Here is a 12716-nt window from a genome sequence, read left to right as displayed (position 1 = left end):
CTGGCATAATTAACTTTGTCACCCATTAAATTTTAACTATGCTTGAAGATATTAAGACAGTACCTGTAATTACCACCAAAAATATCTTTAGGGACCATGGACCAGGCGACAGATTAAGTTCTTTAAGCCATTATTATTTAACCTTCAGACTTTATGAGGGTAGGTATAATCTCCATTTTACAAAAGAATAATTTGGTAAAACAACTAATCTGGATAGAATGTCAAAATTTTGACTACTTCCAACATTTAATGAAATTTAACATTTCCTTCAATATTAGAGACAACAAATCACAAGTATTCACAATGCTTAAAGTGTTAAAAATCCTTACCAGATTCCTGTTATTTCAAAATACCATTTGTGCATCACCTCAAAGTCTGAAGTCAGACCCACTACCCTCACTTAATACTTGAAGCATGTATTACTAAATCAAACTTAATATTTTGATTACTATTTTTCGAGGGGGAAGGGGAGAGAATCTTAAGCAGGCTCCACGCCCAGCACAGAGCCCAACATGGGGCTGTATCTCAGATGCTGAACCGACTGAACCACCCAGGTGCCCCTTGATTACTATTTTCAATGTAATGTTTAATTGTACATATTTAATGTATATGAAACCAACATGCCTAAGGGTCTGTTGGCATCACACTGCCAAAGTTTAGCATGCGTAAAAAAGAAACCCCAAGTAACTTGCCCAAGCTCACAAAACAACTTAAGTTCGTATCTATTTTATTGATAGTTAACTTGATACGAAGACACAAAAACCTATTGCATTTTTCCAATACCTATTAAGGATTTGAGAGTAGGAGACAAAGATTAAATCCAAACAGACCACCCATCAGTTCTTTTCCTAAGTACATAGTCTAAAGGACAAAAGTTGATTCAACATTTCTGTCAACAGTGCACAGACTAACAATGTATCTTTAAGTGAAAATTACCTGTATTTTAACTTCAGGTGTTAAGTAGTTAACATTTGATATTCATCTTTGTGATTATAGGCCCTCCTAACAATTGTAATGGCTATACACATGGATGCAGTGACCCTTAACCATTTCGTATTTTAAAGTAAAGCTGCCAACACACTTGTACTTAACACTATTTATCCACATTTATCAATAAATTTTACAAGCTATCTTGGGCAAACTCCTATTTCCTAGCTAGCTTTCAGTAGGACGTCCACTTAACCTTTATCGCTTAGATGGCAGTTCAACACACCCTGCCATTACAGGTCTTTGGGGAAAAAATCTAAGCAAAAAAGGTGTACCTTATCTATTATTAACCTTAACCCCTTCCCAATCCTTGGTACTTTCTATACGATCCTAACTGTAACAAGGTCCAATTTTTGCAAAACACTAATCTCCAAGATTTAATTACAGTCTATGAATACGTGGAAGATTCCCATCTTTTCTCATTGCCTGAATATTTAACATTTTCATTCTGAAAAAAATGGCTAATATACTTATTTTGGTAGAAATTAAGTCCACTCTTGCCGAATTACTTTGGGACTCTATTGAACTAGGATATAAGGTACTTAAAGCTACACAATAACAAAACCACTGCATGTGTTGTAATCAAGTAAAATGTGTTGCAATCCCAACAGCTTAAATTCCTCACATGAAGTATTTAACATGTTATGAACGCTAAGAATCTACTTGTGCTGTCAAGTTTTCCTAAAAATCACAATTCTCTAAGATCTACCTTACAAACTCATCACCTTGAGAACTGTTATCACCTTTATTTGGGTTAAAATGCAGTTTGACTAAATTTCATGCTTTTTCCTCCCAGCCCAACCTCACACCACAGCCGACTCAACCAATTCACTGCCTTTGATGGGGGTGGGGGTGGTGGGGTATCATAACCTTAACTCTATTTCTTTCCCCGAAGTTCACATTCCTCACTTGCCACCCCAGCATCTCACCTACTGGTATTCAAGACTTACATCCTTAATAGGCTTTCAGTTTATTTTTTCCACACCTATTTCTAGTGTCACATATTTGTTTTCCACTGAATAGAATCCATCTTTAAAATTTACTGCTTTGTAAAGGATCATTCCAAGTTTCCTGTTATTTTACTAATAATGTAATATTCACCTAGTGTTTAAAATCACATGGACACTGTGAAGTACAAAAACAACACACACATTTCTAAAAATATTTTAATGAAAAAGTTATCTTTCTGTAAACATTTCATTATACTACAAATGAAACATTTGAATCCATTACAGACCACCTCTTAAGTCTTAAAAATCAGGACAAAACATTGAAATTTAAAAGTAATCTTGAGTATTATGTAGGCTAACAATCCTTTCATCACCCCTGCATTAATTTGCAAATTATCCGACTACTTGTGACATCAATTATTGGAACTCCAAGATACTGCTCTTAACTAGAAATGTTTCAAGTTGTGACTTACATAGTGGAACAAGCTTACATAGTGGAACAAGCTTATTTCAGTTGTTCAGATACTTAACAAATCTTTATTACCCAATTTTCTTCAAGATTTCAGTGTGCATCAGGTTTCTTGGGGTTTTTTGAAAAAATGTAGCGTAGGAAGCGGTAACGTGAGATGGCTTGACAAGATCAGCTTTGAAGTTTGCCTCAACCATTTCCCCTTCTTTAGAACCTTTTTTTTTAAACTGGTGCTATGACGGAAGAGCACATTTCTCAGGAATGACAGTGGAGCTACATTTACATAAAATCACTTTATTTCATAAGAAATGAGATGGACTGTAAAGAACAATGCCTTTTAAAAAATGTTTCCTGTCTTAATTTCAACACTAAAACCAGTAAAGAAATTTTAATGAAAAGGGTATTACCTTCTTCAACACTTCAATCTATGTGTAGAAATTCAGTTCTGATTTAGGTACGGAAATAGAGCCAACCAGTCATTTTCTGAGAATAAACTTAGGCAAACTAACCTATCTACTTATGAACCTTATAATTTAGAAACTGTATGAAGCCTGTCCAAGTGTTTGCCCAACATGGGGCTTAAACTCATAAACCCAAGTGAGAATTGCACGCTCTACCGACTAAGCCAGCCAGGTACCCCTCAAATCTCAATTTTTAACAAGCCCCTTTGAGGCAGCAATAGCCCTTATGAATAATCAGCAACTGATATGAATAATAAATAATATCTTAACCATTCTTTGGGAAATCTTTTAAAAAGGAAACATTAGCATAATTAGGCCCTACTAGTTCTGGACAGCTGGATAAAAAGAACCAAAAGTGTATCTTATTAGTTCAAATAATTCCCTGAATTTATATGCAAGAGAATTTGAGGCCACTTGAATGAAGACCATTTTTCTATCTGTTCACCTGACAAATGAGGATTGGCAGTTTAGTGCTTCTGTTGTGTCATGCTTATTACCTTACTCCTCCTCTTACCAAAAATCACCTGTACCCTAAAGACACCAAGAATGAATTATATACATGAGGCCACATCTGACTCAAGATACTCATGGTTGTTGCAGGGCCTAAAACTGTTTTATGTGGTTCTCAAAGTGTTCAGCTGAATAATTTTGCCAATGTACCTAATAGTTTGAAAATATGTAATGTGTATTTGTAGGGAAACAAATGGTGTCATCAGCTTTTACTGTGAGCTACAAACCTTACCCAGCCAGAAACCTTCGTATTTAAGATGGTAGGAAAGACATTCCTCATTTAGGCAAGAAGGGTTCTCATTCAACCTGCAAATCAAAAAGATTACTCTTACCTTGCTTTACAAAAAATTACTCTTTAATTAGTGAAAAAATTCAAATTCAAGCCTTACCTAAATGCTTATTGCCCTTCCTTGCAGGTCTAAATGCTAGACCTAGTGACTGTGGCAACTATCTCTCATTGATGTTCCAATAGGCGAAGAGCTCCTTCCTGCTAGACTTTCTTCGATATTTCAGTTGTAATAAGCAGATTTAACTAGCTTTTGGAAAGTTGCTCACTATCACCATAGTATCTTATGCCTTCACTTCTCTGTAGTTGAAGCTCTTGCTGCTGCCTTGTCATTCTTTATTTATGCTGACTTGTCCATACTCAAAAGGCTGCTGAAGTCCTGTCTTAGTGAGTCTCCTTTGATCCAGACTGTGCTTAAAATGCACATCTTAGGTCCTTTAAAGCTGGTTAAATCGCTCTCCTCATGGCTTACTTTTCCACACTGTTCACAAGAACTAAGCTAATACAACTTATAAACAGGTTACATACACAGATTTCACCTGCTTATAGGTTGCAAACATCAACTTACTGAAAATATTTTCACTATTAAACTAGTTCCAGAACATAAAAAGTTTGTTAACAGTACAATTAACCTCATATGCCATTAAAGGATACTGTCAAGGTTGTGTCAAACAATTTCACAAACAGAAACAGGAAATGTTAATCTCCCCCATTCCTTCAACCTTTATTATGTGGAATAAAAGAACTTGAGACAATTTAGCTCAATTTTAATAAAATGTTTCCCAAGCAGTACTTTGACCAGGTACCCAGGTTTAAGTTATGAACATTGACAGTGTCCATTTATATAACCACATTTGAAGTTGTTAAAGACTTAACCATTTTCTAATATTAGCCTATTTTCTACGCTGCTTATTCACATATGTCCATTAACAAATGGAATGTTGTCTGTTACATTTATTGGTTTGTGAGTGTTTTCTGGAGAACTGCAGTATCTGTGAAGACCGATTTCCATGCTGGCATTGCATGCATCCAAATATTAATAATGCACAGAGGCACAGAATTAGAGCAACAAGAGAGCATATTCAAACACTAGCACGCCCCATTCCCCTTTTTATTGCTTGTTTTGCTTAGTACTTCTGAAAACAAAAATAATCTCGAATTCAACGTTCAACTGCCAAAGAAAGAATAACAGCAGAGCACACAACTTAGGGCTTGAATGAAATTGTAAGCACTAGCTGGCGCAAAACAGTAGACATTGGTGTTTATATATATGACCTTATCTGAAACTCTTCTCAACCAAGGTCTTCCAAACCAAACTGCTAACTCATACCAATATGATTCAGGTTCAAGCATACACATGGAATAACAGTGTGTTCTTCTGGATATTAGTGAGCAAGAACTCGGACTATGCAAATGTGAATTCAGGTCTCTGGGAAGTGAGAAGCTTGTACTAAGCAACTGTGCTACACTTCTACTGCAGTAAAGTCATCTGGGATTTTATCTAGACTGTCCTCGGTTTTATCCAATAAAATACAGAGGGTACAAACAGGAAAGCATGCCAGCCAGTTAAGGGTTCAACAATGCATGATTTTTATTCTCTTGCTTCTGAAAGCTTGTACCAAAAAAATATATATATTAAACCAAGGAAAATAACTGAAGACTTATGGGCCTCTTGTGCTTTGAAAAGGGAAAAAAAAAAAAGGGTAGCCACTAATTTGCTCAGACACAGGCTTAGTGGTCCTGTATTTTGAAGTTTTTAAGAATGGTTTTTAAGGGAAGGGAAAACATCCACTACCCCTTTTCCAGAATTTTAAAGAGGGCAGTAGACATTCTTTACACCCAAATAAAACTATGGCAGTTCACATGTGACCAAGGTGAATGTAGAATGGAGATGTTCTAAACACAGCTAGGACTCTCAGCAAAACTAACACACTAAAATCATATGATTACATTTTGAAAGAAAATGCACAAAAACCAAATAGGAATTTTGAGATTTTTTCATTTGAAGGTAAATCTTAACGCTATTAAATTCACAAATATGCTAATTTAAATACCCAATTCTATTTATCTAAAACACACATTGCAAACATACAAATATCTATTCTCTCCACATGTCAGAGCCCATTCATTTCATGGTTTGGAAATGCAGAGAATAGATTCCCCTTAAACTGCAAGTCAGCAGGTGTTTCTTTACAGTTAACTTTAGCAAAATTCATACAAAATAGTAATTAACAAATGATCTTCTTTACTTGTTAACTCACAAGGAAACACCTTCAAAACTGCATTTTGTTAAAGTTTCTGTACTAAAATGTAGAAAAACTGAACTACACAAATATTGAAAAGTTAAAAATTCCTTAATTTTTTATTCCTGGTACCACTACCACAATTTACAGGGCAATATACCTGATGTAATGAAAAGAAAAAGAAAAAGACAAAGCTACAACAGATAAAAGACCTCAGGAATGTACATCTAATTGACACTACATTGCATTAATCAATAGCTGCACTTTTTGCAAACTGTGGCTATGACAGTCCTGAACAAGAAGGGTTTCCTGTTTAAGCTGCAGTAACTTTTCTGACTATGGATCATCGTTCCTTCTGTGGCAGATTTTTACAGTTCCTCTAATGCATTTGGGACGACTGTCTCAAAGTAACCTGCAGCTTTCCTGACAACTCCTCGCTCTCTCTCCTGCTAAGAACTGTAGCCTGTTGAATAATACAGGATAAAAAAATTATTACACTCAGTGAACAGTTCCACATATTCTTTATCATCATGATAAAATTTTAAAGATACCTACCCTTTTCTTCTGAATTTTTTTTTTAGAACCTTCTGCTACCATATCCACCACTTCCACCACCAGATCCATAACCACCTAGAAATACACAGGTTTTTTAAAAAAATGTTTTTAAGTTTTTAAATTAAGAAATCCATGAGAAATTTTAACTAAAAGGGGGGGGAGTACTTACCACCATAGGGACTGCCCGAGCTTCTTCCACCAAAACTGCCCCCCTTCATGGGTCCATAATTTGATTGTTGTTGTCCACTATAATTTCCAAAATCATTATAGTTCCCACCACCACCATAGTTACCTGAAATTACAGAAGTTTTACTTGTGGTTAACCTACAAAATTATTTTCCTCCTTTAATACACACGCCTATTATCTTTCCATAATCATGACAGCACACTCTAGGAAATGTACAAAGCAACCCTTCAAAAACCATATATAGAGCTATGGACTCCACAACAGATGCCCGCTTGCAGACTTCAGGCATTAAGAGGGGAAACAGTGAAGATGGTCCAGAAGAGCATGTACGTGAATACATGTCATCTTTTGTTCTACATCAGATGCCAACATCCTTGCATATTCTTGGCTTCATACCACTAACCCCATCAAAACTCTGCTTGATTCACTCCGATTTGGACATAGCACAACTTCTAAGTCAATGACAAAGAAGGTATTTTAAATTGGCTGTTAAAAAAAATGTTCTAGATAAGAACTAGGATGATCGGTAGGGGAAGAAAGGGATAAAGAAAGGGGGTAATCAGAAGGGGGAATGAAACATGAGAGACTATGGACTATGAGAAACAAACTGAGGGCCTTAGAGGGGAGGGGGTGATGGGTAGTAAGGAGGGCACGTATTGCATGGTGCACTGGGTGTTATACGCAACTAATGAAGCATCGAACTTTACATCGGAATCCGGGGATGTACTGTATGGTGACTAACACAATATAATAAAAAATCATTAAAAAAACAAATATTCTAGGGGTGCCTGGCTGGCTCAGTGGGTAGAGCATGCAACTCTTGATCTTGGGTCTGAGTTCGATCCCCATGTTGAGCAGAGTACTTAAAAATAAAGAAAAATTTAAAAATTAAAAAAAAACCCAACCCTAAAAACCTTGTCAGAACATTAATGCACCCCCAAAAAACTCAGTGCATTATTTGTAACAAAGCTCTTTACCTGTAGTTATCGTAAAATAATGATGCAAACTTGCTTATTGTCTGAAATGTACCTAGGACTTCTGTCCCTTTAACTCCAGACCAGTTCATTTCAGTGTGTCTGCACATTCAATTTGCAGTTCCCATTTGTCCGATTTAAAAATGCCCAGAATTCTGACAATAAGTACATTAATGAAAAATGTCCATTTCAATTACATAATGAACGTATTTTTACCCATTTGATAAATAGCCAGCAAAGCGAGAAAATTCAGTTTAATCTTTCATCATTTGAGTATTTCCTAGTACTACTATTTAACCAAATGTTGCATTTTAATATTTTCAAATACGTTATGAACTATAAACAATTTTGAACATTTAGAACAAGTGAAAGCTTACCACCTCCAAAATTTCCTCCTTCATTGTAACCATCATATCCTCCACCACCACCACCGTATCCGCCTCCTTGGTTTCCATATCCTGGTCCACCACCACCATAGCCTCCTCTACTACTATAACCAGGACCACCACCATAGTTGCCACCTTAAAAAAATTGGAAGTCACACAAAAACATAAATGTGTTAAGTTACTGAACCCTGTATTACAACTGATCAACTTGAAAATAAACCAATAACTTAACATTCTAAAAACTGGTAATACCTCATTAACAGAGCATCAAAAACTTGGGCTGGGGTGCCTGGGTGGCTCACTTGGTTAAGTATCTGCCTTAGGCCCAGGTCATGATCCCAGGGTCCTGAGATTGAGCCCTACATCAGGCTTCCTGCTCCGTGGGGAGCCTGCTTCTCCTTCTCCCTCTGCCATTCCCCTCCACCTCCCACTTGTACTTTCTGGCTGTCAAATAACTTAAAGAAAGGGGGGGGGGCGCCTGGGTGGCACAGCGGTTAAGGGTCTGCCTTCGGCTCAGGGCATGATCCTGGCGTTATGGGAGAGCCCCACATCAGGCTCCTCCGCTATGAGCCTGCTTCTTCCTCTCCCACTCCCCCTGCTTGTGGTCCCTCTCTCGCTGGCTGTCAAATAAATAAATAAAATCTTTAAAAAAAAAAAAAAAAGCCTGGCCTTGTGAGGATTAAGATGAATGCATAAATATCTTTTCACACTAAAAAAAATTTTTTCTTATTTTTAGAAATTAAAGTTCACTAAAGAAAACAGTGAACAGTCTCCCGAGACAGACAATTCAGCTCACACGCTAGTAAAATAAATGTTACTGGCCAAAAAGGAACTCGTTAATGCTACAAATTTAGGGGGGAAAAATCTAGTTCAGAATACTTTAATGGTGAAGCCAGGCAAGTTATAACTGAAATAAAAATATAAACAAATATGTAACTTTCCATAAAGTACAGAAACAAAATCAAAGTATCAAACATCCATTAAAAACTTACCATCACCTCCAAATCCATTATATCCACCATCACCTCCTCCATAACTACCTCTGCTGCCACCACCTCCACCACCATAGCCTCCTGAGGAAAATCAAGGCATGAATTAAAAATAAATATACAGCTTACCAATAAATTTCAGACAGACACAATCGAAGACCCCTCTTACCTCTTCCACCAAAGTTTCCACCACGGCCAAAGTTACCACCACCTCCAAAGTTTCCTCCACGACCCATGAAGTTGCCAGATCCACCTCCACGACCTTTAACACGGGCAAAGGAGAGCTTTAAAAACTTTACAAATGCCACTCGCACCTACTGTAGGTGTATATATTGTAATACTCACCTCTTTGTGATCCAGCAGACTGCATTTCTTGTTTAGAAAGGGCCTTTTTCACTTCACAATTATGCCCATTAATAGTGTGGTATTTCTGAACTAAAATTTGTTTTAATCAAACAAACAAACAGAAGTTATTTGAGGTTTGGAAAAACACATATAAATGATAACCTTTATCACTACATAACTTACTCAAATATCAAGTAAGTAGTGACTGAGTGAGAATGAGGGAGTGTTCTAAAATGTCATTTATGAAAACTGAACCATATGTTATATATGCTATCAAACAATACAAAACGATAAGCAATTTGGCGAATCTAACATAGCACAAAGGGACCTTTTCTGTTTTCTCATTCAAGTCCCAATAAATTTCTACTTACCAACAATTTTATCAACTGTATCATGATCATCAAAAGTTACAAAAGCAAATCCTCTCTTTTTTCCACTCTGCCTGTCTTCCATAACTTCTATGGTTTCAATCTTGCCATACTTTTCAAAGTAGTCTCTCAAGTTATATTCTTCTGTATCTTCTTTAATACCACCAACAAAAATTTTCTTCACTGTTAGATGGGCACCAGGCTTCACAGAATCCTACAAATAAAAAATAAGTCAAAACCCAAATTCTTCAACAATCTCACATATCACAAAGCATAATATTATCAAAATACCTCTCTAGAAACAGCTCTCTTTGGTTCCACTACACGCCCATCAACCTTGTGTGGTCGGGCACACATTGCTGCATCCACCTCTTCAACACAAGAGTAAGTCACAAAACCAAAACCCCTGGAACGTTTTGTTTGGGGGTCTCTCATCACCTACAAAACAAAAATTTTGAGTACTGAAATACATCTGTAGCGGTCCTACACCCCTTAACAACCTTTTTTCTGTTCCTTTAGTAACTCACCACACAATCTGTAAGTGTACCCCATTTTTCAAAATGTTCTCTTAAACTATCATCTGTAGTTTCAAAGCTCAAACCACCAATAAACAGTTTTCTCAACTGCTCTGGTTCCTTTGGATCATGGCCCTGAGGAAACAAATACATTTTAATTATTTCTTTTAGCAGGTGAATTGCTGAAATGTAGACTTCTTTAATCTGCTACAAATAATAAACTCAGCATCAAATTCATGTACCATTAACATTTTGTCCAATTAAAAACTGGAGTAAGATCACACATCAAATGGTTAAAGGTACCCAAATACCAAAAAAAAAAAATATCTATACAGCCTTTCAAATGCCGACATCACCTGAACTACATTTCAGTCCAAGAAAAATTCCAGAATCAAAGTCCCTTAACTTTAGACTACAGCTACAAGTATCTGGGGACAAATTATTTGTCTACCGACAAACTGCTCTTTAAGAAAACAAAGTGCTATAGTAGTGTTCCATCCACACCATTTTTCATGTCTTCCCTCATCAATCTACACTTCAAACATTCCATGTTAAACCACAAAACTGTGAAGCATGTAACTTAAAGGTTATGAGAGGCAAATTTTTAAAAATCCTTCAGTTTCAAGCACAGCCAGGTTAAAATAGGTATTATGCAATTAAAAGCCAAACCAGCATTATCCCCCACCCCAGAATACAAAAAGAAACCGACCATTATCTATCCTGATAGCTTTCTGTAACTAACATGTTTCAGGTTTTATACTGTAAAGTTACCTATTTGCACTTGTATTACAGGGCAAAAGTTTCAAAAAGATATTACAGGGTCACAAAAAGGGCAAGTTGCATTTGTATTAAATATAGTATATACTTTTTGACAATAATGGAGCACAACAGGAACTGAGATTTTTAAAAAGATACGGTCCGAATTGTTTCGCAACTGAACTAGCTCCTCACTAAATTACACGAACTGCCATTTAATGCATGCATTAAGTATAGTTCATCCAAAGTCCTTAAATAAAGGGGCTCACATTTACATTCTAATTTCTTCATGTGTCTTCCAAAGTAGAGATGTTAAGGCATTTAATATGAAAAGATTGTCACATGCTAGAAAAAAATGTTAAATGATTAATAGCCTAAAGCATCAATTCACTTGGTCTCATCTTTTCAAATATTGGTTAATACATTTAATCGATAGAACACGGAAATGACAAGAAATTATAACCCACATGAAATTATCTCAAACACATGAAAAATTGAACTGTGGTTGCAGCCCTCTCAAACAAAAATTCAAGAAAAACTACAACCAGAGCCGACCCACATGGCGCGAAAATACGTGTAATTCTAAGTACTTTAGCAAGAATGGCAGATCAGGAAGTATTTTAAAGCAGCAAACTTTTTAAAAATTTCGTACTGTCAACAGGGTACTGCGAAGAAAAAACAGGAGAGTTAAATTCTCGTCGCCTTAAAGATATCTGAAAGGACTAGAAACGCGCCGGCATTAACTTCAGCGAAAGCACTAGGCCGCAAGATTCGAGGCCATTTGTGGCATTTTCTGCCGGGCCGCCTACTCCCGCTTCCTTCCAATCCCGCGCTCTTTCCCGGCGGCGGAGCGAGGCGGCGGCCATTGCGGCCCAATGCGCCATTTCGTAACGCGGCAGCGGATCAATGTCAATGTGGCCGCCGCCCGCCTGCTCGCTCGCCCGGATGTGACTGCTCGTCCCTTCCCCTCCCCCACCGCCTCCTCCCAACCGCTCCTGCCGGGGCCCGCCATGCCGCCCTCGGCCTCGAATCCGAGGCCGCGCGGCCGGTGGACCAGGTCCCCTCCCGAGGTCTCCCCAGCCACGCAGCGCCTCCGAGGGGCCACCTGTGCAGCCGAAGGAGAGGGCGAGGAGGACGAGGAGCCCCAAGAAGGCCTCTGAGGCCCGCTCCCCTCCCCCCCCCACCGCCCGTCTCAGCGCAGAGCGCGGGACGGCCGATCCGGTCCACCCGGCCTCCCCGCTCCCACCGAGCTAAGCCCCCCACGCCGGCCACTACCCATCAACCCCCCGCTCTCCCCCTAATACCTCCTCCCCCCGGCGGCGACGGCGACGGCCGGAGTCGGGCTGGGGGCGACCGGGCGGCGGTTTTACCTCCATTTTGAGACCGGACTCGCCTCTTCCAACTCGAGTTCAATATGGGACCGAGAGGAAGAGGCGGGGCTAGTCGTCACGTGACGCGCTTTCCGCGCGCCGCCGTGCTGGTGGGGGAGGGGCGAGTCGGGAAGGGGCGTGGCCAACTGGGCGCGAAGAGAGTATGGACAAGCGGGTTGGCTGGCGAGGAACGGGGGCGGGCCGGGCCGCGGGAACGCGCGCGTCTCTCCAACTTCCAGTGCGGTGCCGCCCTTTCCGCCGTTCGCGCCCGGGCTGCTGCGGTGACGTCCGCTCGGACTCAGCCAATGGTGAGCGCCCACGTCGGGAGAAGGCCTTGTGACCGCTCGTCACGGGAGAAAAAGGCC

At 39.0% G+C, this 12716-nt stretch overlaps 1 protein-coding gene across 4 annotated transcripts; it reads right to left on the bottom strand.

Annotated features, from left to right (window-relative positions):
* Positions 1-2139: 2139 nt before the first annotated feature.
* HNRNPA3 (heterogeneous nuclear ribonucleoprotein A3) lies at positions 2140-12460 on the bottom strand. Of its 4 annotated transcripts, none has more exons than XM_034654784.1 (11): positions 12286-12438; positions 10238-10360; positions 10002-10148; positions 9714-9924; positions 9343-9432; positions 9167-9259; positions 9001-9081; positions 8000-8143; positions 6631-6753; positions 6462-6536; positions 2140-3683 (listed from the first exon to the last, which is right to left on the bottom strand). In XM_034654784.1, exons 1-10 carry the CDS (start codon positions 12355-12357, stop codon positions 6484-6486), a joined length of 1137 nt encoding a protein of 378 aa, XP_034510675.1. In that variant the 5' UTR covers positions 12358-12438; the 3' UTR covers positions 2140-3683; positions 6462-6483. The 4 variants fall into 4 exon arrangements, with proteins under 4 accessions (XP_034510675.1, XP_034510674.1, XP_034510676.1 ...); XM_034654783.1 differs by lacking the exon at positions 2140-3683 and adding an exon at positions 4415-6369; XM_034654785.1 differs by lacking the exon at positions 2140-3683 and adding an exon at positions 4415-6369 and having other exon boundaries at positions 8003-8143.
* Between the last annotated feature and the right edge of the window lie 256 nt (positions 12461-12716).

The sequence above is a fragment of the Ailuropoda melanoleuca genome, chromosome 2 (genome assembly GCF_002007445.2).
Source record: "Ailuropoda melanoleuca isolate Jingjing chromosome 2, ASM200744v2, whole genome shotgun sequence".
NCBI lineage: Eukaryota > Metazoa > Chordata > Mammalia > Carnivora > Ursidae > Ailuropoda > Ailuropoda melanoleuca.
This window is presented reverse-complemented; position numbering and strand designations above follow the sequence as displayed.